The 26,766-nt window shown below is 33.7% G+C and overlaps 1 protein-coding gene across 1 annotated transcript in view; it reads left to right on the top strand.

Moving 5' to 3' along the window:
* Window positions 1-26,766, top strand: part of Rps6ka6 (ribosomal protein S6 kinase A6) — a 324,661-nt gene that overhangs the window by 175,461 nt on the left and 122,434 nt on the right. The window contains 6 exon segments of the mRNA XM_063245567.1: window positions 10,514-10,689; window positions 11,589-11,731; window positions 14,760-14,830; window positions 15,063-15,151; window positions 16,739-16,768; window positions 16,771-16,796. Coding sequence (XP_063101637.1) covers window positions 10,514-10,689; window positions 11,589-11,731; window positions 14,760-14,830; window positions 15,063-15,151; window positions 16,739-16,768; window positions 16,771-16,796 — 535 coding nt within the window.

Below are 26,766 nucleotides of genomic sequence, written 5' to 3'. Positions count from 1 at the left end.
TCTTCCGTAGTTACTATGCTTTCTCTTGTTATTTTCAATAGATTTGTCCACAACACTGGCTTACTATAGTTAAACATAGTATCACCTATTTTTATAAAAACTTAACTTTGACAGCATTGTAGGATTTGAGAGCTGTTACTAGTTAGTACCAGTATGGATATCCTTTACATCTTGTCATCTTCAGAGTAGTTGCCTCTATTTTTAGGGTTGATACTAACAAGCATACCAAATTCAAATAAAATCAGCCAAGGCCAACCCATAGTCTTATGATTCAGATTCAATTAAGATAAGTCATAGTAAGACAATGTAAGTAATACAGGATTTCAGTTTAAGTTAATAGGAAAGTAAGGATAGTTACCATGGTATAACCTGCTATTTTTGGGTCAAGATGTCTGTGCCCTCAAATCTGACATGAGTGGACAGACCAGAACAAATTAAATTCAAACTAAATATGGCGATAAGACTACTGTGTCTTTTAAATCCTTATACACCATTAACAATGACCTCTGCCTTTTTAAAATAATGTTTCAGAGCTGTCTATACTAAAGAATATAGCTTACCGTCTCTGCCTCATGCCTGCTACTCCACTTTTCTGCTATAATTTGTCCACCTTATTCCCTCATTCCACTGTCTGCCCGTTCATTGAGGCCTCTCTGCCACTGTTGATGGAATCCTGGTATCTCTTCCTCTCTTTCTCTGTAATGTCCTTCAGCATTCTCTGTAGGGTTGGATTGGTTGTCATGAACTCCCACAGTTGCTCCTTGTCTTGGAAGTATCTTATTTCTCCATTAATTTTGAGAGAGTTTTGATAGGTATAAGAGCTTTGGTTGCAAATTATTTTCTTTCAGGACTTGGAATATTTCTCCCCACTCCCTTCTTGACTTAAGAGTTTGTGTTGATAAGTCTGCTGTTATTTTGATAATTTTCCCGTTGTAGGTAATCTGCATCTTTTCTCTGGCTGCTTTTAATATTCTGTTCTTTTGGTGGATTTCTGGAATCTTGATTATTATATGTCTAGGCGTAGATCTGTTTTGGTGTAGGTAGCTTGTGTGCCGTGTGCCTCTTTTATCTGGATATCATTTCTTTTTGCTATACATGGGAAATTTTGCTTTAATGTATCTGTGAATATTCTTTGTATTTCATTTTTGGTTGCTCCTGCTTCCTCACTCACATTCTTTATTCTTAAGTTATGTATCTTTTTGTCATCTTCTAATTTTTGAATTGTTTCTTTCTGGTTCCTTGTTATTTTTAAGAGGCTTTTTCTTTCATGATCATATGCCATAAATCTCTCTTCAAGTTTCAGAAGGCTGTCTTTAGTTTCTGTCAAGGCATTTTGCCAGTGTTCAATGGAATTTTTAGTTTCCTGGTATTCTCTTTGGATCTGTTTCATGTATTCTAAGTTATGTTTAAATTCTTCTTCAGAAGTTTCTCTTTCTGTTCTGATTTCCTCAGTTCTTCCATCTGTGTTCTCTTGGGCGGGGCTTGTCATTTCTTTAATTAATCTCTTTATATCTTGCCTCACTTGGATCAGGAGTACAGCTTTAAATTCATCTATGAGATCATGAAGGTATTTTTTTAATTTCGGCTGATGCTGTATCGAGCAATGGATGGTTACTGTGCTTGTTCTCTTCAGTGTTTACTTCTCCTGGGCTTATTTTCTCATGTTGGGCAGCTGGAGATTTTTTTTTTTTATTTTTATCTCTTGTCATGTTTCTGGTTTCTTTCAGACTGGAGTGTCCTGGGGGTCTCTGATGCTCTCCGAATTGCTTGGGGCCTTTCAGAAGTGTGCTGACTTGAGTTTTTGCTGTCCTTCCCAATTTGCTGTTATCTGGGGTAGGCTGGGATGCAGGGGCGGTACAGGCTAGTCTCCAGCCTCTGTGCCAATCAATCCGTAAATTAGGCTGTACTTTCTGGATGTCACTGAGTTGTGACTATTTTTTATCTTCTTATTGGGCCCCAAGCAGAGGGTTGGTTTAGCCCCAGTAGCTCCTGCCAGTTCTCTTTGTATGAGAAGCAGCTGACTAATGTCATTATGGCACAGGGTTCTGCCCAAATCCCAGCTGTTCTCTTCCAGACCTCTCTGTGACAGGAGCACCAGAACAGCAGATATGCCCCAATGCAAGATGTCTCCCACTAGTTCTCTGTATGATGCTGAAGCCAGCACGTACTCAGGCTCTGCCCGATTTCAAGATGTCTTCCACCAACCTCCCTACAGGGGGACTTGGTGATGTCACTGAGCTGTAGGTTCTGCCCAACTCTAAGATGTCTGCCACCAGACTCTCTGTGTTATTGATGTCCCCGTGGTGGTGGGCACTGCCCAGTTCCAAGATGTTCTCTGGCCAACCCCAGCAGCCATGGGGTCCCGAGAACTCACCAGGGTTTGGCGCAGGTCCCGGGTCCACCGCACACCATGCTGCCCACCTTTCCTGTGCTCCCGGCACAGCACGGAACGGTTAGAAATCTGCAGTGTTCTGCTTTGGAGCTCCAGAGCCTTTCTCCTCTGGTGCAGCCGGGCAGTCCTGGATGCTTCTCGGGGTCCCAGGTCTTAGTTTCCAGCAGTCACCAAAAGCCAACACAGCTTTTCCTATTGGGTCCACAGGTCAGTTTGTTGATTTAAAGGCGCGGGGTTTATCAGCCTTCACAGTCTCAGCACGACTTTAAATCCTCCAGCTGCACTGTCTTGGTTAATAAGAATTGTTATCCATTTGTCTGGCCGTCTCCCTGTTGTCATATTCTAGCTTCTAATATGATTTCTCCTGAGAGACTCTCCGCCCGATCCCCTAGCAAGCCGCTATTTTTTCCCCACCCTTTTTGTTGTTTTCAAGGTACCTTTAAAAACTCATTCACCAACATCAACCCAGTCTTCTAATTGTGACACTGTCCCCATATTGGTCATTTCAATAGAATTTTTAGTCTACTAAATTTATGTTTGATGCCTTTTCAGGGTCTCTAATTATTTGGTAAGCTGTTCATTCATGTTTTTAGTACTATATTTAGTTTGTAGATTTTATAAGTAGCTTCTGTAAAGTTTCTCGTTTTATTGTTTTTTACATCCAGTATTCTTTGAGCTTACCGTTTATATTATTGATCTGTTGTTAATCTCCTCCAAAAATTTCAGTTGATTCAGATGTGTTACTTTGGAATTTTTCCCCTTTGATGGCCCAGGGATCATTTTTAGGAGAACTGGAACATTTTGGAGGGATTGTGTTCTCATGCTTCTGTTGTTGTTTTTGTGTGTGTCTGTATTTGTGATGAAGTTTGTGGGTCTTTACTGTGGTAAGATTTTATTCCTAATATGGAGATCTCATTAGTTTGTGTCTACTTTTCAGTGATGCACTCTAGGTGTGATTAACTATAGGCTTTTGTCTCTGGCCCAGTATCTGACAAATTCCCTTAACTTGGAAGGAGAGGATGTAGTGTAATTGGCCCAGTATCCAGTTTCTGGAAATGAACCACAGGACTATTAATGACATACATTTATCAGAATATTTACATATAGAGGAAATCTCTTAATGGCAACATTTGTATCACACTGGCAGTTGTACTTAGTCAGCAGTAGTAATAGCATAGAAGACAAATTGGTTATTGACATTCCCTAAGAACAATAATGCACTACACTTTACCATAGAAAAGATATTTATAATTATTGTATACCCACTGTGACACCCTAGATACTAAATACAGTAAATAGCTACTGAATGCAACAACTATACCTCCACTGACAATCAAGAGTAATATCGGAGTTACTTAACTATCTAAAATTTAATAAAGCTTAATGATTATGCTAGCAAACATAGAGTGGATATGGGATGACTGAATTAGAGAGAAAAAAATTGAAAATTTAAACAGTAGAAGATGAGAAGTGCAGAAAAGTGAGATAAAGCACCCTTTTAAAGAATAAAAGAAATTAAATAGATTTGGATAAAGGTAACAGAAAACAACAAACAAGAAAAAGTAAAAAGAAAACAATAATATGAAAAATTCAAAGAAAAATTTAAAAGGACAAAAATGGCATAAAAATCCAATAAATCGGGGGCTGGGGATTTAGCTCAGCGGCATAAGTACCTGCCTTGCAAGCAGGCAGTCGTGAGTTCAATCCCCAGTACTGATAAAAAGGAAAAAGACAAAAACAAAAAAAAAACAAACAAAAATCCAATAAATCTAAAGCACAATATAACCCTTGAAGAATAAAAAGAAATGAGTCCAAAAAATATATTTCTTCTACATATTTGAATGAATTGTTTCTTTTCAGGGTGCACAATTTTGGCATCTAGCAAATTATGGCTTTTTTCTACCTTTATGGGCAATGTCTTTGTGAGGTGCTATCCTCACTACATTGGCCTGTCTGTCCATTCATCCTAAGCTACAGCAATGCATCAAGCAAAGTGTGCTTTGCTCATATTGGTAATTGCAGAAAACAATTTATAATTACACATTATAAATCATAATGTGTAATTATAAATTTTCTTCCTTCCTGGATGTAGACAGCAGGGCAATGGTTTAAGCACAATGCTTTTTATAATGCCAGTACTTTTAGATCCAGCCTTACATGCTGGGCCTGACTTTATACAGAAGGTAAGGTTCATATCCTCCCTAGTCTGGGTTTAAACTTCTCAAACCATGTATAGCCCACTCTCTGTTTACCACTGTCTGCCATGGCTATCTCTTACTCAACACTTGGGGAGGGTAATACTGATCATGCAGAAATGAGATAGTTTTTAGTTGTTTTGCGGTTCAATCTTAAGTGATACTCCTTTTTTAAATGGCACCTTATTAAACACTGTTTGGTAATATGGCAGGTGCAATAGGAGATTCTTTCTTCAATTGTTACCTGCTGTGTAGACAGAAATATTTTTGAAGTAAAACCCTTTGTTGTTCTTTTTGTAGTTTAAAATAGCCAGTGACTTTTCTTAGGGTAGCACTGCTAGCCAATTTGGTTGTTTCTTCCTGGAGCTCTAAATCTATGGGATCATCTTGTGGGAGCCCTACTGAGACAGGTTTCAATACCTGGGTTTTGGGATGGGTATCTGTATTTCTTTGTTCTCTGTCCTGGCCTGTGCTTCTTGTACAGGATGGGTTTCACTCATCTACGTGCCAATATCCAGACTTCTCAGCACCATCTAAATTGCTGGATAGTATTTCTATTTTATTGTCATAGCTTGCTTTTTTCATCCATTCCCAAATTAAGTGGAATTTGTATTGCTTCCTATTTTCACAATGATGAATCAAAATACAATAGTACCTCAGTTCGTGATCACTTTTGTTTGTGAACAGTTTGGTTCACAAACAGAAGTGTTTGGCAAAATTTTGTTTTTGTTTGTAAACTTTGAGTTACGTGATGAACAGAACCCTGTCTGGTTTTCCTGCATGAACATGAAATGCAGCCATCTTTCCTAAAAGTGTAGAATGAATTAAGTTCATGAACTGAGGTATCACTATACATAAAATATTCACCTACATATTTTATGTAAAATGAATTTTTATTTTAATACATAATTATTTTCCTTCATATTGTATTTTTATTTCTCTTGAGTAAATACCTAAGCAGGATATTACTTGTTCATATAAGTGCACATTTAATTTAATGAAAACTCTCTGCACTTTGTTCCAATGGTTCCATACTTTTGTGTACCTAAAAATAATATATGAGAGTTACAGTTGCTCTGTATGCTCCCTAGTTCCTGAAATTGTCTGCATATTTTATTTAGCTATTCTAAAGGTAGTGCAATTTCCTTATGGTATAATTTTATTTCTCTTAAAATAATGATACTAAATATCTCTTCATGTGTTAATTTAGAGAAGTACTTGGTAAGATTTTTGATCATTAATAACTATACCAAGTTATCACATGTAACTTGCAAAATAGTTCTCTAATCTGTAGCTTCTCTTTCTTTTTTTTTTGACATATCTTTTAAACATCAGGTTCGTGTGTGTGTGTGTGTGTGTGTGTGTGTGTGTGTGTGTGTTTGTTCATGTGTGTGTGTGTTTGTTCATGTGTGTGTATTTGTTCGTGTGTGTGTTTGTTCATGTGTGTGTGTGTGCATGTGTGCATGTGTGTGTGTGTGTGTGTGTGTGTGCATGTGTGCATGTGTTTAGTATTATGGGAGATTGAACCAAGGACCTTCACACTGAGTTGCATCTCCAGCCTTGGTTTATTTATTTATTTTTATTTTGAGATTGGTTTTCATTAAATTGCTAAGTTGCCCTGCTTGGGCTTACTACATCAGCTTCCCAGAGTGCTGGGATTATAGACATATGTCACTGTACCTGGCTAAGATTTTTATTTTGATTGACATCCATGTGTCAAAGAAATTCCTGTTTAAGTCAGTATCAGAAATATTTTACTGTTATTTGCATAGTTTTGAATTTACTGTATAGATATATGATCCCTTTAGAGTTAATCCTTGCTAACATGATGAGAGTGGATTTTTCTATGTCTTTATACTGCTTTACCTGGTTCTCTTTATTGGAAAGTGTGCTCATTCCCCAAGAAATTTATTTTTCACTTTTTGAAGAAATCAGTTGATAATACACTGCCAATTCTGTTATAGAGTAACATAATTGATCTTAACTACTATACTATGCAAAAGAACAGTATAAACAATAACTTTTGGGGGAAAATCTAAAAATTCAAAAAATTTTTTGATCTGTGATACAGTAAGAAAAGGTACCAACTTAGTAAACAAAATGTTAGCACTGTTTTACACTTTCTAAAATATTAAGAAATATATAGAAACTATAATAAATATTTCCTTATTTTGAAAAGCAACTGAAATTTGCTTTTAGGTAGTGTGGTAAGGTTTTCATTTGTTAATTACAATGATACAGATGAATGTAGATTATCTAAATCAGAAAGAAAACTGTGACACTGATGACAGACAGGATTAGTCATTTATAACATGATGAAATAAGAAAACTTATAGATATTTGAAAGTGAGTGCATGTGCTTTTTATGTATTTCTACATTGCTAAACTCAACTAGGTGTTGTGATCTGTGTTTTTCCATTGTTTCTTGCAGACCAAAATGTGAAATTCATGTTGTGCTCGGATAATTATTGGGACCAATGTGTATTTTTAAAACAAGTGTTACAGCATAAATAACTGTATATTATTATATATTCTTCTGTTCCATGCACACATATAGCTATCCTTCCTCAAGTATTTGATTCTCAGGGCTGCACACATGGCTGAGTGGCACAGCATCTGCCTGTGGGATCCTGAATTCGATTTCTGATACCAAAAAATACATATTTGATTTTCACTATTACTATGGTTGTTAATTTGTGAAGTCAAGTAGTACAAGTTCTTCACTTTTTCCTTCTTTTTCAAAATATTTAGCTTTTGTTTCCTTTGTGATTTTTTTTATCTCTTTATATAAGTATATAATTGTTTATTTCACCGGTGAATTTCCATTGAGGTTTCATTGAATTGTACATCGGTTTTGGAAGAAGTGACATTTTATCAATACCACATCTTCCAAACATGAACATAATTCATGTCTATATTTATTTAGGACTATATTTCTTACATTAATATTTCTAACCTTTGTCATACAAATCCTACATATATTTATGCCTGTGTGAGTCTTAGAATAGTTGGTGATATTTTAAATGGTACTTTTAAGTTTTTCATTTCTGCGTTTTCATTATAATGAAAAAAGCTTCAACTGATTTTTATATTTTAACTCTCTGAAGTCTTTAAATAAAAGTGCCAGTTTGTCAAAACAAAATAGGCTTATTTATTTATATGTTATTTGGCATTGAACCCAAGGTCTCACACTTATGATGCAAGTACTTACTCTACTACTGAGCCACCACTCCAGCCTTTTCTGAAAATTTTTAATTTTTTTACACAGATCCTCTAAGTTATCTAAGCTAGCTCTATTTTTTTGAAAACAACATTGTATTATTTTTAAGGGAATAATGCCAAATTTAAAAAAAAGAGTCAATCAAAACAAAAGGATGAACATGGTAGATAACTTAAAAACAAAATGCAAGAAGATCAACAATGGCTACCATAATGCATCTTGCTATCTTCAAAAGAATTGCATCAGGCATAATACAATCAAAAAGAATAGTACAGAATAAAACAAACAATGGAAATAGTATAGCACCTCAAAAGAAGATAATAGTAAAAACACAATGGGTATCATATTACATCTTATTGTCTTCAGCGTCATTGCCTATACCATCAAACATGATACAATCAAACAAAACAAAATAGAATAAAATCAGTCAAAACATGGCAAATCCACCCGGGACCCCTTCTGTCTCCCTCAGACAAAAGCTTTCTTTCTCTCAATAAAGATTTTCTACTCTTAACTTCCATTGTTCCTAAAGTTCATTCTTTGATTTTAGAGAACATGAACTAGGGACATCCTTTGTCATCCCCCTATATCAGTAGAAGTCCATAGTTTCAGCTATCTGGGAAGCTTAGGAAACGGGTTTGCAAAATGCAGCCCAAACTGGGCAAGACTCTGTCTCAAGTTAATAAATGAATTTAAAAAAGAAACACTCATAACAAAGCAATACAGGGTTCAAATCAAGCTAATAGGATATCAGAAATGATTACCATAGTATATTTTGTTATCTTTGAAATAACTGTTCATGCCATCAAACATAATATGGTAAGACAAACTATAATGGAATAAAACCAAACTAAACAGAACAACCAAAACAACGTGGATTTCAAATCATGATAATAGATTAACAATAGCCACTGCCTTCCCTTTTTAGACAATTCCTCCCTTTCACTTTCATGGGACATATTGTACATTTTGGATCCCACCAACTCCTTTAATTTTTATCCTAGGGAGGTAATATGATATTCACCTATGTGATTCTGAACCTTTTTACCCCTGAGCATGTTCTCAAGTTGTATCTATTTACCTACAAGAGCCACAAGGTTATCTTTCTTTATAGCTCAGTAGTTTTCCATTGTATAAAAGTGTCTTGGCTTTCTAACCAGTCTACAGCTGATGAGCAAGCTACTTCTTTCTGGTTCCTTGTCACATAGAGCATTGTTTTCTCACCTCATCTCTGCCATGCTGTTTTCCTGCTGTTGGTTGTCTACTTTTCCCCTTCATTCCATTGTCTGATGCCCCACTGAGTCAGTCCCCTTTGACACTGTTCCTGAACCCATGTTTTATTTTTCCTCCCTCTCTAGAATGTCCCTCAGTTTTTTTTTTTTTTTTTTTTGTAGGGTTGGTTTGGTGGTCATGAATTCCTTCAGTTGTTCTTTGTTATGGGAGTTCTTGTTTCTCCATTAGGTTTGAAAGATATTTTTGCAGGGTAAATTAATCTGAGTTGGAAGTTATTCTCTTTCTGAAATTGACATACTTCACTCCAGGCTCTTCTTGATGTGTTAGTTTGCATCGAGAAGTCTGTCGTGATTCTGATGAGTTTTCCTTTACAGGTGATATGTTTCTTTTCACTAACAGCTTTTAATATCCTGTTCTTGTGATGAGTTTCTGGGATCTTGATTACTATATGTCTGGATGTAGAGTTATTTTGGTCATGGCTGGCTGGGGTCTGTATGCCTCAATTATCTGAATATCATTTCCATTGTATGTTTGGGAAGTTTTCTCTAATTATTTCTGTAAATAGCCTTTGTATTTCATTTGTGTTGATGCCTGTTTTTTCACTCATATTTAGCATTCTTACGTTATGCTTCTTTGCATCATCTTGTACCCTTTGAATGGTTACTTCTTGGTTCCTTGTAATTTTTAAATGATCTATCCTTTTTTGATAGCAAGCTGCAAACCTGTTTTCAAGGTTTGAAAGTCTATCTTTAGTTTCTTTCAAGCAGTTTTTCCAGCTTTCAATGGAGTTTTTAATTTACTGGTAATGTAAATGAATCTGTTTTATGTATTCTATGTGCTTTTTATATTCCTCATTCAAGATCTCCCTCATTTTCCTATGCTTCTCTATTCTTCCATCTATGTCTTCTTTAGAGGTGCTTTGCAATTCTTTTGTTTCTCATTTCTTCTTCTACCTGAGATAGTATTTCTGTTCTAATTTCTTTTATAGCCCCATGAAGTTGTTTCTTTACTTCAGTTACCTTTACATCATAAACATCAGATGTGCGACTCCCCATCTGTTCCATGTTTACATCTCCTGGACCAGAACTTCTTGGGTTGGAGGCCAGAGACTGCCTATTGGTTCTTCCTCTTGTCATATTCCTGTTTTCTTCCAAACAAGTGGGTAGTGGGGTCCCTGGCACTTCCTGTGTTGGCTATAATTTCTCTGAAGCAAGACTGGTTTTTCTAGCCTGTGCTGGCTATGGATATCTGATGGTGACTATTTAGTGCACTGGTGTAGGGCTCTCTGCTCCTTTTTCCACCTACCTTGTCTCCTTGGTGGCTGTTGTAGTGCAAGCAGGGGTGGGGCAGGCTGCTGCCACCCTCTGGCACCTGATAACAGCAGGGAGTCCCCACCCCATAGAGTAATCACAATGTGTGGAGCTGGTTGGGCATAGATTTAGGGAAACCTCAGAAATGGCTGTTGAAACACAGCGGCAGGACTCAGTCCAAGCAATTTCCACCAGTTTTCTCCCAACTAGAAGAGGTTGAAGGAATGTGGCTGCCGTTCTGGTTCCGGGCTCATCCTGTCAAACTCCAAAATGGCTCCCGCCCATTCACCTTCTCCCATGGAAGCACTGAGTCCTCTACACACATTGCCAGCCAGTGCAGTTAGTTGTCCAAGTCTGCTGCTCCTCTCTGCCACCGTGACTCTTTGCAAAGGCCTTTGGCTTTGCCAGCCACCACCATCACTGTGATCATACGTCCCTAGGTTTCAACAGCTCTTCTTACATGTTGGGTCCAGCTCCAGGTAAAGGTGCTTCCAGCTGTTGTCTTTTTCTTTAAGTTTTTCTGTTTTTACTCTCTTTGGGCTTCAATTCTCACTTTAGGCTTTTCTTGGGTCAAGAGGACCTACTTTCTTCCTTCTTATCTTCTTCAGGATGCTATATTCCAGCATCTCGACTGTTTCTCTCAGAGGGACTGGTTTCTATGCTAATTATTATTCCACCATCTTCCTGGAAGTCCTTCTAGGCCAGTTTTAAACACTCAACTCTCTTGCTTCAGCCTTTTGTGTAATTGGGATTACATGTATGCATAGCACAACTGTCAGAATATTGTATTTTAAAACTGAATTACTAGCTTTCTTTTTTTCATATTGTATTTTAATGTTTTTGGTGGGTGGGTGGGTACTGGGGATTGAATGCAGGACCTTGTGCTTGCCAGTCAGGAGCTTATACCACTGAGCTATCTATATCCCTGGCCCTACATATTCTGTTTTAAAACTTAGTTAATATGAAACTTAAACTTACTATTTCATTGAATTTGTTACATAATACTTTAGCACAGACCTCAGAGCATATATTTTGAGGATAAAATTTAAGTGAGTCGTCTTTAATGTCTCTTAAAGAGAACTAATGTGAAATATAGGTTGCTTCTTGTTATTGATGTGGCAGCTTTAAAAGTAGAGACCACACATAAATTATTTTAATATATAAGACATTGTTTAATTTCTTTCAATATTTTCTCTTTCCTGAAGATTTTCAGTATATATTTTTTAATGCTGTTATAGATTTTGGACTCAGCAAGGAGTCAGTATATCAAGAAAAGAAGGCCTACTCATTTTGTGGTACAGTAGAGTATATGGCTCCTGAGGTAGTAAATAGGAGAGGTCATTCTCAGAGTGCTGATTGATGGTCATATGGTGTACTTATGGTAAGTAGTAGGTTTTTTTGTGATTATGCTAACAAATATTACTTTTATTCAAAAATTTTTATTTTAAATTTTGGAATGTACCAGGGAAGAAATGGCTTATTATAATGCCTTATTAGCATTTTAATTAATACTTTGCCTCGATCATATATAGTAAGAATTGCAGTCTTAGAGTTATAAGTTTGTAAAGTGTCTACTGAAAAAATAAATTGCATCATCATTATAAAAACAATTTGTACTTGAATCTTAGAAAAATGTCTGGTACATTCTAGGTTTCAGAATATTGAGTTAGTAATTATAAGACATTTTAATTAGATGTCATGAAATTTGTCACCTTAACATATATTGTCTTATTGTCAAATTATTTCAAGTGTGACCTAGAAAGTGTGTAATCCCTTGAAGTAAAAAAAATGTATTTTTTATCTGTTACAGTCACTAGCTAGCATAATGACCAGATGATTATTAAATATGGACTGATTTGTATGAGAATAAATATAGAATGTGTAGTAGTACATAGGATGATTTAAAAAATTGGCTAAATCAGATGTGTTTTGTTTTCTTTCTATTTTTGTGTACTGGAAATTGAACTTACAAGCTTGCATTTGCTAGGTAGGTGCTTGTGCTGATGAGCTATGTCCCTGGCCCTGTATTTTACTTTTGAAATCTGATAATATATTTTATCTGCTTATTGTGGAATGAAACTGCGTGATACATCCATTTATTAAATGCTTATTAAAATGTGAGCATTTTTTGCAAGAAAGTGGAGCAGAAACTTATGAAAAATACACCATCTGGCATTTTTTGAACCTCAAAACAGGTACAATTTTGTTGGAAAAACGATGTGATAGCTAAACTATTTAGAATTAACTAAGGTGTTAAGAGAAGATTTCAGAAATTCTATAGGGAAATTAGAGGAGGTGGAATTAAAGTTCTGAAGGGTAGATAAAATTTAAATACAGATTGCACCAAAAAATATGTACACTCTCCTGGGAAAGAAAAGCTTTTATAAATATTTTAGTACTAAGTTCATTGAGACTTTATGAGATTAATACAAATTACCTCTGGCCTCAACAATTACAATATGAACTCAAAGTGTTGGTCATTAGCTTCTAGACATTTATTACTATGCTGAATGACTGCTTAGGTAACCTTGGTCGCTGAGATTGCTGCATATTCATTTTCAATCTCATCTATAAAGGCCAACAGCGTAGTGGGCTTTTTATGATACACAACATCCTCTAGAACTTCTCCATACATGGGTAGCACCATCTTTTCTAAAATCTTTATACTATTTTTATTTTCCCGAAGACTGTATGTGTTTCTGTTTATATGTGTGGCTATATGTACGTGTGTGCGTGCGTGTGTGTGTGTGTGTGTGTGTGTGTGTGTGTATTTGAAGGCTCTGTAGTTGTGTGTGCAAAAGGAGAGTATTGTCGACATATGTTAGCAAAAGCTGGGGGAACTAATGGTGAAGGTTGAGGTTGAAGGATGAATTGACGCTATAAACCGATAATTATTTTCATGTGATTTTTTTCTGAACAGTACAGATTCTTAAATAGGATGATGACTCAAAAAAAGTATATTGTAGGGAGATTAGACTTATTAGAATTGTTCAAATAGATTATAAATGAAAGAAACTAGAAATAAAGAGACAAAAAATGTCTTTGAGGTAGTTGTATCCAAAAATTTATTTAAAAAGGAAACATTAAGGAAATTTCTTTTTTTATTTTATCAGTACGGGGATCTAACTCATGACTGCCTGCTTGCAAGGCAGGTGCTTATGCTGCTGAGCTAAATCCCCAGCCCCACATTAAAGAAATTTCAAAGGAAGACATAACTAACCTTAGTTGCAGATTAAAGGACACAGATAAAATGAAACAGATTAGTTGATGATAAAGGTTCCTCTAAAACTTATAAACTTTAGCAATTTGAAAGAATAATAGATAAATAGAAATGATCAAGCAAATGGAAACTGTTAGGAAAATGATTTTTTAACACATAGGTTGCTACACATTAGTGGCTCAAAATTTCGTGCTGATAAATTACATAGGATAGTGTAGAGAAAATCAGAATTATTTAAGAGTTTATTTAATGTACATCTATACATATTTGTTTCTACTCATACCCCACTCAACTAATTAATTTGATTTTTGAGAGGAAGACAAGATTTCCAAATTCAATCTTTCTTTTTATTGTGCTTTTGCCCCTATCATCTCTACAAATCCAGGCCCCAGTCATGAATTATTGTCTATTTCCAAAACTACAGTTTGGGAAAGAAAGAGCTGATACAGCAGATTTGGAGTCATCAGGATACAGGAAATAAGTTGAGATTTTAAGTGGAGCCATTTAAACACAAAACCATTATTAAAGTCCAAATTGAAATGTAAATATTAGGGATACAAAAGCTTTTAAGTGAACTACATATAATGTTCATTGTTAGACTTAGGTTTTATATCACTGTTTAATAATCTAGTTCTCAATTTATTGTCCTTTGGATAATATTTTCCTTGTGTTTTACACAAATATTTTTGCACAGATGTTAGTATACATAGTGCATCTATATGTGTGCGTTTTGCTTTTCCTTCTTGCTGTGCTTTCTGTACACTGGAAACATAAAAGGCAATTAGAATGACTAAATCTTTCTTGAATGTGTACGAATTTAATATGCTTGTTTTGCAAATTTTTCCTTCCTCCATAAAACTTGATTTAAAAACATATCTCTATTTTAAAAGAAAATGATTTGTATTTTCAAGTTCTTTTACTTTGTGGACTTAGCCAAATTAAATTGAAAAAGATGATTGGTTTTATCTGATACATGTCATCCATCAGTTGAACTATGTATACAGAACAGGGCAGTAAATGTGTATTTCTGTAATTCACATAGTTAGCTCTTTCAACTAAGCCCATTCTTATCTAAACCTTAAAGGATTTGATATTCATGTATTATTTGTATCATTTTTTCTAAGCCAATTTATTATACACTTTAAGTTGTGTCTAATTGTGATTATTTTCTTTTCTTTTTTGTTTTTAGTTTGAAATGTTTGCTGGTACTCTGCCATTTCAAGGTAAAGACAGAAATGAGACCATGAATATGATATTAAAGTAAGTGTAAACACTATATTTTTATTTTGGGAAAAATCTCTTTCATCCATTTTGAGAAACTTAATGTTGTAAGTTCAGACAAAGGAACAGTTTATACTGTCTTGTTCCCTTTTGTTACAATACAGAGAACATTATTTCCAATGTAAAAAACTTTTAAATGTTCACTTTGAGATTTGTCAACTGAAAAATGTAGTGAGATTTAAGTGAAACTTTCTAAAATGACCTTTTACAGAGAAAAACTTGGAATGCCTCAATTTCTTAGTGGTGAAGCAGAAAGTCTTCTAAGGATGTTGTTCAAAAGGAATCCAGCAAATAAACTGGGTATTGGTTTTTTTCTTTTTTCTTTTTTCTTATTTCTTATAATGGTACTGAATATTTTGGGAGGATAATTGTTTTTCAATTTAAGTTCACTTACTGTTGCTGTATGTCTGTACTTAGAATTAAACATTTTGCATATGTAGTTCAGGAATAGTCAACACTGTTGTGAACCTGATTTTTAGAATGGAATAATCTAGTCAATCATGGGGGTGTACTTCTTTACTTCCATTCCTTTTGAAGGCTTTGGCAAGAAGATCACAAATTTGAATTGAGCCTTGGCAACTTAGTGACTTAGTGAGATGCTGATTCAAAATAAAAATTTAAAGATGATTGGAAATGTACAAGGGGCAATCAAAATATGCAATAAATATTTAATTTTTTAAATATTTTATTACAGTAAAGTACAGCTTGCCATTACTCCCTCTCAAAATTCACCCCCTCCACACATAGCCACATGTGCCTTTGCACACAGTTATCCTATGAATGTGCTACATTCTGAGGTAATTTTTCAAGCCTTCTTTCCTCTTTTTAATATGTATGATAAAAAAAACAGTTAATGTTGTTGCATGGTGACATCCAACTATAAGGGGCTTCTAAAAACATACACTGTGTCCTCACCTTATTCGTCTAGCACTATGTGACTTCTGACTCTGCCACCGAGTCAAAATATCTTTGAAAGGAAAATGTTTTTGGGTTCAGGAAATCCAGAAATCCATGACAACATAAATAAAGACACTCATGAAAAAGGACTTCCAGAACAGCTTCAGGAAGTATCAGGAAAGGTGGAATATATGTGTTTGAAGCAAAAGAAAGTATTTTGAGGTAGGCTAATGATTATGTGTCTTCTGTAATAGTTAAAAATTTAATTGCACACTATTTTTCTATCATACATCCTAGTTCAGTGTGAAGTCTCTAGTTTCAATCCCCAGTACTGGAACAAAGAAATGGAGTAGTTTAGCTGTTTAAACCATTCTTTAGCATGTATGATCATGTATAACATAGATTATATCTTTTGAAGTAATATACATAATTTAATCCTATATTGATAATTCTTTTAGATATTTGAGGATAAATATTTTGTCATTTCCTAATATTTTTCAAAGTAACTATTATGTTCCTATAACTACTTACTATTTGACAACTTCCAGTAGCCCTTCTCTGGATTTAGATATGATCCTATCATCAAACATATATCCTTATGTTACAATGTCAGTGTCACTTTATTATTTGCAGTTTTTAATTTGTCACATAAATGTAATTGTGAAGAAAATAAATTGTGAAGAAAATAAAATACTTTGCTTAATTGTGAAGAAAACAAAGTACTTTGAATGTTCTGTGTAACATGTGCTCTATTTGAGTTTGGAGGCACTTTAGTACTTCATAGTATTTACATGCAGATCAAAATGAACATCAATTTTTGATGGTAATAAAGTAAAAGGACCAATTGGTAAAACTGCAGACAAATAACAGACATCTCACTTCAAAGGGCATATGAGATATATGTAGTTCTATTTATAGATGAAGCCTAAAAACCAGGCAGCACATTTGAAAAAGAATAGTATCAGTAAAAAATTCTTTCTATTTTTATAGGTTCAGATGGTGTTGAAGAAATCAAAAGACATCATTTTTTGCAAACATTGACTGGAATGTAAGTCAAATAGAAAGTTTGTAAATAAATGACTATATTAAAATGAACAAAAACCTTGATTCATTGGCAATCAAGGGATTTGCTGCTAAATTTAATCCATTTGTTTTGTATTTACTATGAATTTTTTTTTTGCATATAACGATGATTACCTCGAAGCAGGAAAGGTGTGGGTAACATTTAGAATTTTTTTTATAATTTACATGTTATATGTGGTTAATATATTGTCCATATTTTATTTTAGAGAATATGCGATGAAAAGAGAAAAGGGTTGAAGCACATAATAGAATTAATGTATCTTTTTGTTTTCTTGCTTTTTTGGTACTGGAGCTTGAGCTCAGAACCTTGTGATTGCCAAGCGTGTTCTGTGCTTCTGAGCTATATTCCCAGCATATAATGAAATCTTCCAGGAAACGAATTATAAATAACCTAAAGTGCTGTTTAATTTCATACATTTCAGTGCCATGTATTGAATTTATTAAGAAATATGTATTTTACTACAGATTTCTTTAAATGTTCAGAGGCTATGAAAGCAGAAACATTGAGTAAGTCTGCTAATTCATGTATAGACTTTTTAAAAATTTGGTATTCTCAGATTTATAGGATTTTCATAGAAGAGATAGCTTATTTACAGCATAGCATTATCTATTTTATGTATTAGTAATTATCATCATTAAACTTATTATCTAATTTTGACACTGGCATTAAATTTTTTTTAAAACGAAAAGAGTATATCTTAAAATTTTAAGGCAGAGAAAGGTAGCAGTCATTCAGTGAATAAAATATTATTTTATTTGGTTTGTAGGAAAAAGTTTCATTAATCAACATTTAAATGTATTTTATATAATTGTAAAAATGTAATGTAATCACTAGCCATTAGTATTAATATTAATATTGAGAAAGACTGCTCAGTGGATATACTGCATAGGTGCTGGTGCTGGCTTTTCATTTTCTTAAGAGAAATAAAAACACAGAAAAGAAAGGCAAAAAGCAAAAGAGAAAACAACAACAAATGCAAAACAATAACAATATAAGCTTTTAAAACAAGATGATAGGAATTCAATAGTTATTATTTTATTATGTATTGATATCTTAAAAATAGTTGCTTAGATTACCAAATATAGACATGCAAAATTGATCTAATCATGAGTATTATCTGTTTTTTTTCCAAGAACTAACAGAATTAGTAGTATAATTATCTTACATATATTATGTAAGATATATGACACACAAATTTATATCTTTTTCCTTTCCCCTTTCTTCTTTCCTCCTTTTCCCTACCCCAGTACCATTGCACAATATTTATTGTAGATTTGGATCCTATTTGCTGTTTCCATTTCTTTACTAGGAAGACAATACAGTATTTACATATGTTAGTTTGATATGTCTCACTTAGGAGTATGGTCTCAAGTCACCATTTACTTATAAAAGCTTGATGTAATCCCTCTTTTTTTAACTTTTTTGTTTGTTTGTTTTTTCTGGTACTAGGGATCGAATTCACGATGTCAGGGATTATGATATCTCCTCCCTTGCCTTTGCTGCCCAGAATTGCCTTTTCTATTCTTGGTCTCTTCTTGTTCCAGAAGAGTTTTAGGAATGATTTTTCTTGATCTGTGCGTTATGCTAATGGCATTTTGATTGGAATTGCATTAAATCTGTATAACAATTTTGGGAGAATAGACATTTTCAAAATGTTTGTTCTTTCTGCCCACGAACAAGGCATGTCTTTCCATTTCCTGAAATTCTATTTGATTTCCTTTTTCCAAGTATTGTAATTTTCAATGTATAGCTCTTTTACTTCTTTTGTTAGATTAAGTCCTTTCATTTTTTGGATGCTATAGTGAAGGATGTGATTTCCCTTATTTCTTTGTTAGTGAGTTTTATCGTTTGTGTATAGTAATACAATTGATTTTTGAGTGTTGATTTTGTATCCAGCTACACTACTGAATTTATTACATCTATAAGTACTTCAATGGAGTTTTGGGTGTCTTCTATGTAGAGTAGCATATCATCTGTAAATAACAATAGTTTAACTTCTTCCTGTCTTATCCTTACTCCTTTTACTTCTCTCTCTTGTCTGATTGCTCTGGATAAGTTTTCTAATGCTATTTTGAATAAGACTGATGCTAGTGCACAGCCATGTCTTGTTTCTGATTTGAGAGTAAAAGGTTTCAGTTTTTGACCATTAAATATGATGCTGGCTGTTGGTTTTTCATAGGTGGCTTTTATTAGATTGAGGTATAGACCCTCTATTCTGATTTTCTGTAGGTTTTTTTTTATTACAAATGAGTGTTGGACTTTATCAAAGTTTTTTTTCTGCATGTATTGAAATGATCATGTGATTCTTACCTTTGACACTATTGATATGGTTTATTACTTTCATTGATTTGTGCATTGTTGAACCATCCCTGCATTCATGGGATGTATAATGTTCTCCATGACTTGTTGCATTCTGTTTGCCAGTATGTTATGGAGGATTTTTGTAATATATTCATTAGGGAGATTGGCCTGTAGTTCTCTTTTTTGAATGAGTCTTTCTCTGTTTTTGTTATTAGGGTAATACTTGCTTCTAAGAGTGAGTTAAGGAGACTTGCCTCACTTTCAATTTCATTTAAGAGTTTGGGGAGTGTTGGTATTAAGTCTTCCTTCTTCTTGTATAATTCAGCAGTGAATCCATTAGGACATGGGCTTATCTTTGTGTGTAAGATTCTGATTAAATTTTCATTTTAGTTAACTGAAATTGGATTATTCAGCAGTTTTACCTCTTATGATTCAGCTTTGTTAATTCGTGTACTTCTAGGAATTTGTCCATTTGTTCTGTGTTATTGAACCTATTGAGAGTAAAGGTTTTTCAAGTAAATATTGATGGTCTTCTGTATTTCTGCAGTCTGTAGTGATTTCACCCTTTTTGTTCCTTATTACATGTATTTGAGTTTTTCTTTCCTCTTTTTGTAAGATTGGCTAGGTTTTATCAATTTTACTTATCCATTCAAAAACCAGTTCTTTGATTCATTAATTCTTTGTATTGTTTTCTTAGTTTCAATCACATTGTTTCTGCTCTGACCTTTAAAATTTCCTCATTCTTTGGGCTTTGGGTTTGTCTTAGTCTTCCTTTTGTAGAATTTTGTGGTTTAGCATTCGGTTATTTGTTTTCATTCTATTTTCCTTATGTGGAAAATTCGCTCTGAGAATTGCACTAATTTTGTCCCATAGCTTCTGATAAAGCTGGATTTGCATGTTCATTTGACTGTAGATACTATTTTTTTAAAATTTTTACTGTCACCCCTTGGTTGTTTAGGAGGGTGTTATTTAATTTCCATGTGTTTTTGGGATTCTTATGGGGTTTTTGATTATAAAATTCCAATTTTATTATGCTATGGTCAGATAATATGCATGGGACTGTTCCAATTCCTTTGCATTTACCTAAGTGTGTTCTGTGGGCTAGTATATGAGACATTTTGGAGAATGACTCACACGAAGCCAAGAAGTATGTGCATTCTGATGTTGAATAGAACACACTGCACACATATTCTAGATCCATTAGTTCACAAATTTGATTCAATTGTATTATTTTTTTGATGATTTTATGTTTGGTTGATCTGTATCTTTGGGAAAATGGCATGTTGAGATTCCCCTGTTATAACTGTATTATTGCTTATTTGATTTCTCATATCTGTTAATATTTGTCTTTGGGTTCTCACAAATTTGATGCATGTACATTTATTATTGTAATCTCTTCCTCTCGCAGTTTTCCTATAACAAGTATGTAGTGAACTTCTTTATCTCTTTTGATCATTCTTGATTTGAAGGTCACATTGTCTGCAAACAGAATAACTATCCCAACTATTTTCTGGATTCCTATCACATAGAGTAGTGTTTTGCATCTTTGACTTTCACTCCTCAATTTGCTTTTGAGTTAAATGTGTTTTTATATCCAGTATATTGTTGGATTTTGTTTCTTAATCCTTGCTGCCAGTCTGTGTCTTTTTATTGGTGAGCTGAGGCCATTTACATTGATGGATATAGCTGATGTAGTCAAAAATATATTTGTCATGCATCTTGCTGTTGTTATTTCTCTAATTTTTCTCTCTATTTAAATGATTGCCCTACTTGAAGGTTTCCTTTTGCTGTTTGTCTTGGAATTGCTGGCATCTTTGTCTCTTTTTAGAGTATCTTTCAGTTCTCTTTGTAATGTTAGTTTGGTGATAATGAATTTATTCAGTTACTCTTTGCCATAGAAATATCTTATTTCTCCATTGATTTTGAAAGGCACTTTTGCAGGTTACATCAGTATGGTTTGGAAATTTTTTTTAAATTTTATTTAAATAAAAAAAGAGTAAAAGGCTACAAGTAATACAAAATTTCAAAAAAAATAAGCATTAAGAAATTACTAGTTCATAGGTTATATATTGTCATCTTAGAAGTAGTTTTTCATGTTACAGGATTAAAGCATACAAAGTGGACATTCAAACAGGGAGACTGCAGTTGTGTTCAATGATCCAACAAAAACTTACTAATATGGTCATCTATCTTACACATCTAAACACACTTGCAGTTATATCCTTTAGAGCAATTTCTTTTCTGTTTTTTACAATATCATTTACACATTTTGGGTTTTATTACTTCCACAGTTCTTACTACGTTTTTTGGAAGATAATAAAACCAAATGTGACAAAACAGAGCAGAGTCTGTCAAAACAAAGGATGGACATAGTACATGATGTAAAAACAGAATACAAGGTAATCAGCAATGTTTACCATAATGCCTCTTGCTATCTTGAAAAGAATTACCTGTATCATCAGTTATAATAAAATTGAACAAACAGTATGGAACAAAACCAATAAAATCTAAACATTCAAAACATTACAGAAATTGAAAAGACAATAATAGTCAAACTAGAATGGGCATCATAGTGAATCTTTTTGTCTTCAAAGTAGTTGCCTATGACCTCAAACTAGATACTATCAAACAGAACAGAAGAGAGTAAAGTCATTCAAGACAAGATGGTGAAAGCAATACAGGGCTTCAAATCAAGCTAACAGGAAATAAAAAAAATACTATAATATATCCTGCTAATTTTTAAAAAAAAATTTTCCCTTAATTAAAAAAATAAATTTTAAAATAAGGAGAAGATTGAGATAAAAAAGGACATAACAACATAATATAGGTCAGAAGAGAACAATTTAAGCAACATAGTGTTTCACCACAAGATAACCCATCATAAAAGTAGTTACCATAGTGTGACTTTCCTTAAAATATTTGAGCATTACTTCTTATACTATAGCATCAAACATATCAAGACAGTGTGAAACCATTCAAGTGGATGAAAGTATCACAGGATATTTAGAACCAATTAACAGAAAATGAACAATGGTTTCTATATTACCTCTTCACTATAAAAAATTTTCTTTATACTATCACAATAAAATCTAGTAAGATACAACATGATAAAACCAATGGAGACAGAAGAACAACAGTTTGGTGGGACTTCAAAACAAGATGGTATTAAATCAGCACTAGCTATTATGATGTCTTGTTTTCTTTAAAATAGCTGTTTATATCATCACAGACAATAAAATCAAAGAGCCCAGAATAAAAACATTCCAATTAATGAGTAAAAACTTTATAAGGGTTCAAAGCTCTACAATGGGGAATCATGATTACCACATACTTTTAAGGATTTATATCATTTGTTACACAAGGGACACTTTTTGGTATTCACACATGTGTGTTTGATTTATTTTACTTATGAGTCTGGTCTCAAGCTGAGCTCCTTTATTTCCAAATATCTCAATGTGATCCTTCCTTATAGCTGAGTAGTATTCCATTGTATAAAAACACCACAACATTTTTTATCCATTTCTCAGTTGATGGACACTTAGGTTGTTTCCAATTCTGGCAATACAAATTGTGCTGCTATAAACATGGGTGCACATATATCACCGTTGTAAGATACTTTCAGTTCTTTTGGGAATATGCCTAGAAGTGGGATACCTGGAATAAATGGGACTTCCAATCCCAGCTTTTTGAGGAATCTCCAGACTGACCTCCACAATGGTTTCAAAAGTCTTCACTACCACCAACAGTGCAGGAGAGTTCCTTTTTCCCCACAGCCTCTCCTGCAATTGTTGTTGGTAGTTTTCTTGATCATGGCCATTCTTTCAGGAGTGAGATGGAATCTCAATGTGATTTTAATTTGCATTTCTCTAATGAGTAATGATGGTGAATATTTTTTCATGTATCTATTTGCCATTTGTATTTCTTCATCTGAGAGGTGTGTATTCATCTCAGATGCCCATTTTTGGATTGTATCTTTGAATTTTGGGAGTCTGATTTTTTTAATTCTTTATACATTTTAGACAGAAATCTTTTGTCTGAGGGAGAGTTCAGTTAGATTTTTTCCCATTTTATGGGTTTTTTTTCCACTATGCTGGAGATTTCTTTGGACTTGCAGAAGCTTTTTAATAAGAGGTAATCTCAGTTATTGATTCTGGGAAGTATTTGTGCAGTTTGAGTCCTGTTTATAAATTCTCTATCTACCCCTATGTCTTCAAGGTTTTTACTCAATTTATCTTCCAACAGATTTAGTGTTTCTGTTTTAATATTCAGATCTTTGATCCATTTAGATTTTAGTTTAGTGCATGGTGAAAGGCATGGGCCTAGTTTTAGTTTTCAATATATGGAGAGCCAGTATATCCTACACCATTTATTAAAGAGACTGTTTTTCTGCGAGTGAAGCTGTTTGGCCCCTTTATCAAAGACTAGGAGGGTGAGTGTGTTTGCAGATGTGGTTGTATCTTCTAATCTAATGCATTGATCTTTGTCTCTGTTTTGATTCTAATACCATGTAGATTTTACTTCGGTTGTGCTGTAGTATAACTTCAAGTCAGGGATTGTGATGCCTCCTGCTTTGCCTTTGCTGCTTAGAACTGTCTTTGCTATTCTAGGTCACTTCTCACTCCAAATGAATTTTAGGAGTGATTTCTCATGATCTATGAGGTACGTTGAAATATTGGAATTGCACTAAATCTGTAAAACAGTTTTGAGGAATAGCCATTTTTATGATATTTATTCTCCCTGTCCATTAGCAAAGGATGTCTTTCTATTTTCTGAGATTGTCTTCAACTTCTTTTTTCAGTGTATTATAATTTCCCGTGTATAGGTCTTTTCACTTCTTTTTTTATTTAAAGAAAAGGAAACAAAAATACATGGAGATAAAAAAGGGTAGAAATAAAACAAAATTACAGAAAAACAAACGGTTAGAAATTGCTGGTTGATAAGTTATACATTGTCATCTTAGAAAGTCTTTTCACTTCTTTCGTGAGAGTAATTACTGAATATTTTATTTTTTGGTTGCTAGTCTGAAGGTTGTGGCTTGTCATATTCCTCTCTCTGTGATTTTTCTGTTAGTGTATAGGAATGCTATTGAATTTTGAGTATTGATTTTGTATCCAGCTACATTACTGAATTTATTTATTATATCTAAGAGTCTTCAATCTAAGAGCTTTGGGAGTCTTCTATGTAGAGTGTCATGTCATCTGCAAACAATGATAATTTAACTTCTTCTTTTCCTATATTTAGCGCTTTTATTTCTCTCTTGTCTAATTGCTCTGACTATTATTTCCAGTAATATATTAAATAGGAGCAATGATAAGGGAGATTCTTGTATTGTGCCTGATTTTGAAGTAAAGGCCTACAATTTTTGGCCATTTAGTATGATACTGGCTGTTGGTTTGTCGTGGAGGGCCTTTATTATATTGAGTGAAAGACCATCTACTCTAATTTTCTGTAAAATTCTTATCATAAATGAATGTTGGAGCTTATCAAAAGCATTTTCAGCATCTATAGAAATGATCATGTGATTGTTACTTTTAGCTTTATTGGTATGGTAGGTTATATTTATTGATCAACGTATGTTGAACTATCCCTACATGCCTGGGATGAATCCCACTTCATCATGATATATAATCTTGATGATTTGCTGCATCCTATTTGCCAATATTTTATTGAGGGATTTGGCATCTGTGTCCATTAGGGAGATTTGTCTATAGTTCTCTTTTTTATTTGGGTCTTTCTTAGTATTTGGTACTAGAGTAATATTTGTTTCCAGGAATGACAGGAAGGATTGCTTCCTTTTCAATTTCATTGTAGAGTTTGAGGAGTGTCGGCATTATGTCTCCTTTGTATTTCTTGTAGAATTCTGCAGTGAATCCATCTGGGCCCAGACTCTTCTTTGTAAGTAAGGACTTACCTACATTTTCCATTTCATTGATAGAAATTGGGTTATTCAATAGATTTACATCTTATTGACCTAGCTTTGGTACTTCTTGTGTTTCTAGGAATCTGTCTATTTCTTCTGTGTTATCAAACCTTTGAAAATAGAGGTTTTCAAAATAGGTGTTGTTTATCTTCTTTATTTCTATAAAGTCTTTAGTGATTTCATCTTTTTCATTTCTTATTGCATGAATTTGAGCTTTTTTTCTCCTTTTTTAATAAGCGTGGCTAGGGCCTTATCAATTTTATTTATTCTTTCAAAAAACCAACTCTTTGATTCATTGATTCTTTGAGTGTTTTCTTAGTCTCTTGCATTGATTTCTGCTCTGATTTTCATAATTTTCTCTTTTCCTTTGGCTTCGGGTTTGACTTTCTCTTCTTTTTCTAGATAGTTGAGGTGTAACATCAGGTTATTTACTTGTATTTGTTCTGTTTTCCTGTTGTGGTAAATAAGTGCAGTAAATTTTCCTCTGAGAATGGCTTGCATTGCATTGCACAGATTCCGGGAAGTTTTATTTGTATTTTTGTTTGCTTGTAGGTATTGTTTAATTTCTTCTTTAATCTTCCCTGTAACCCACTGATTACTCAAGAGTGTGTTATTAAGTTTCCATGTTTTTGTGTGATTTTGGCAGTATCTCTTATCACTAATATCTAATTTCATAGCAATAAGATCTGATAACATGCAAGGGCTAATTTCAATTCTTTTTCATTTATTTAAATATGTTTTGAGACCTAATATATGGTATATTTTGGATAATGATCCATGTACTGCTGAGAAGAATGTGTATTCTGATGTTGTTGGATGGAACCCTCTGTATTTGTCTATCAAGTCCATTTGTTCACATATGTGATTCAGTTCTGTTATTTCTCTATCTGATTGATCTGTCCCTTGGTGTCAATGGTGTGTTAAGGTTTCCTGTTACAATTGTGTTACTGATAATTTGATTTTTCATTTCTGTTAATACTTGTTTTATGTAACTGTGTGCTCTGGAATTTGGTGCATATACATTTAAGATAGTTATCTCTTTCTCTTGAAGTTTTCCCCTATCCAGTATGTAGTGACCTTCTTTATCTCTTCTGAGCATTATTGGTTTAAAGTTCACATTGTCTGCAAACAGAATGGCTACTCTCCTTTTTTTTCCGCTTCCTGTGTGTGAAGTATTGTTTTCCTTTCTGTGACTTTCAGTCTGTGAGTATCCTTTTGAGTTAGATGGGTTTCTTGTATACAACATATGGTTAAATTTTGTTTCTTGATTCATTCTGCCAGTTTGTTTCTTTTAGTTGGTGCATTGAGACCATTCACATTAATGGTTATAACTGTTATATGTTGCTTTATTGTTGACATGTTATCTTTCTGTTGTTGCTTCTTGTGTTCTGTTTAATTGTATGCTTTGCTTAGTGTTTTTTCCTAAGTGTATCTAAACTGTTTTTCAATATTCTTTGCAGGGTTGGCTTTTTGATCATGAAGTTCTTCATCTGTTGTTTGTCATGGAAGTATGTTATTTCTCCATCCATTTTGAAGGATGATTTTTCAGGATACATCAGTCTAGGTTGGAAATCATTTTCCTTTAGGATATGAAATTCTTTACTCCATGCTCTTCTTGACTATTGTTTGTGCTGAGAAGTCTGCTGTGATTCTGATAGGTTTTCCTTTATAAGTGATCTGTCTTTTTTTTCTGACAGCTTTTAATATTCTATT

The sequence above is a fragment of the Cavia porcellus genome, unplaced genomic scaffold (genome assembly GCF_034190915.1).
Source record: "Cavia porcellus strain 051 isolate PalLab524CR breed Dunkin Hartley unplaced genomic scaffold, mCavPor4.1 scaffold_3, whole genome shotgun sequence".
Lineage (NCBI taxonomy): Eukaryota > Metazoa > Chordata > Mammalia > Rodentia > Caviidae > Cavia > Cavia porcellus.
This window is presented reverse-complemented; position numbering and strand designations above follow the sequence as displayed.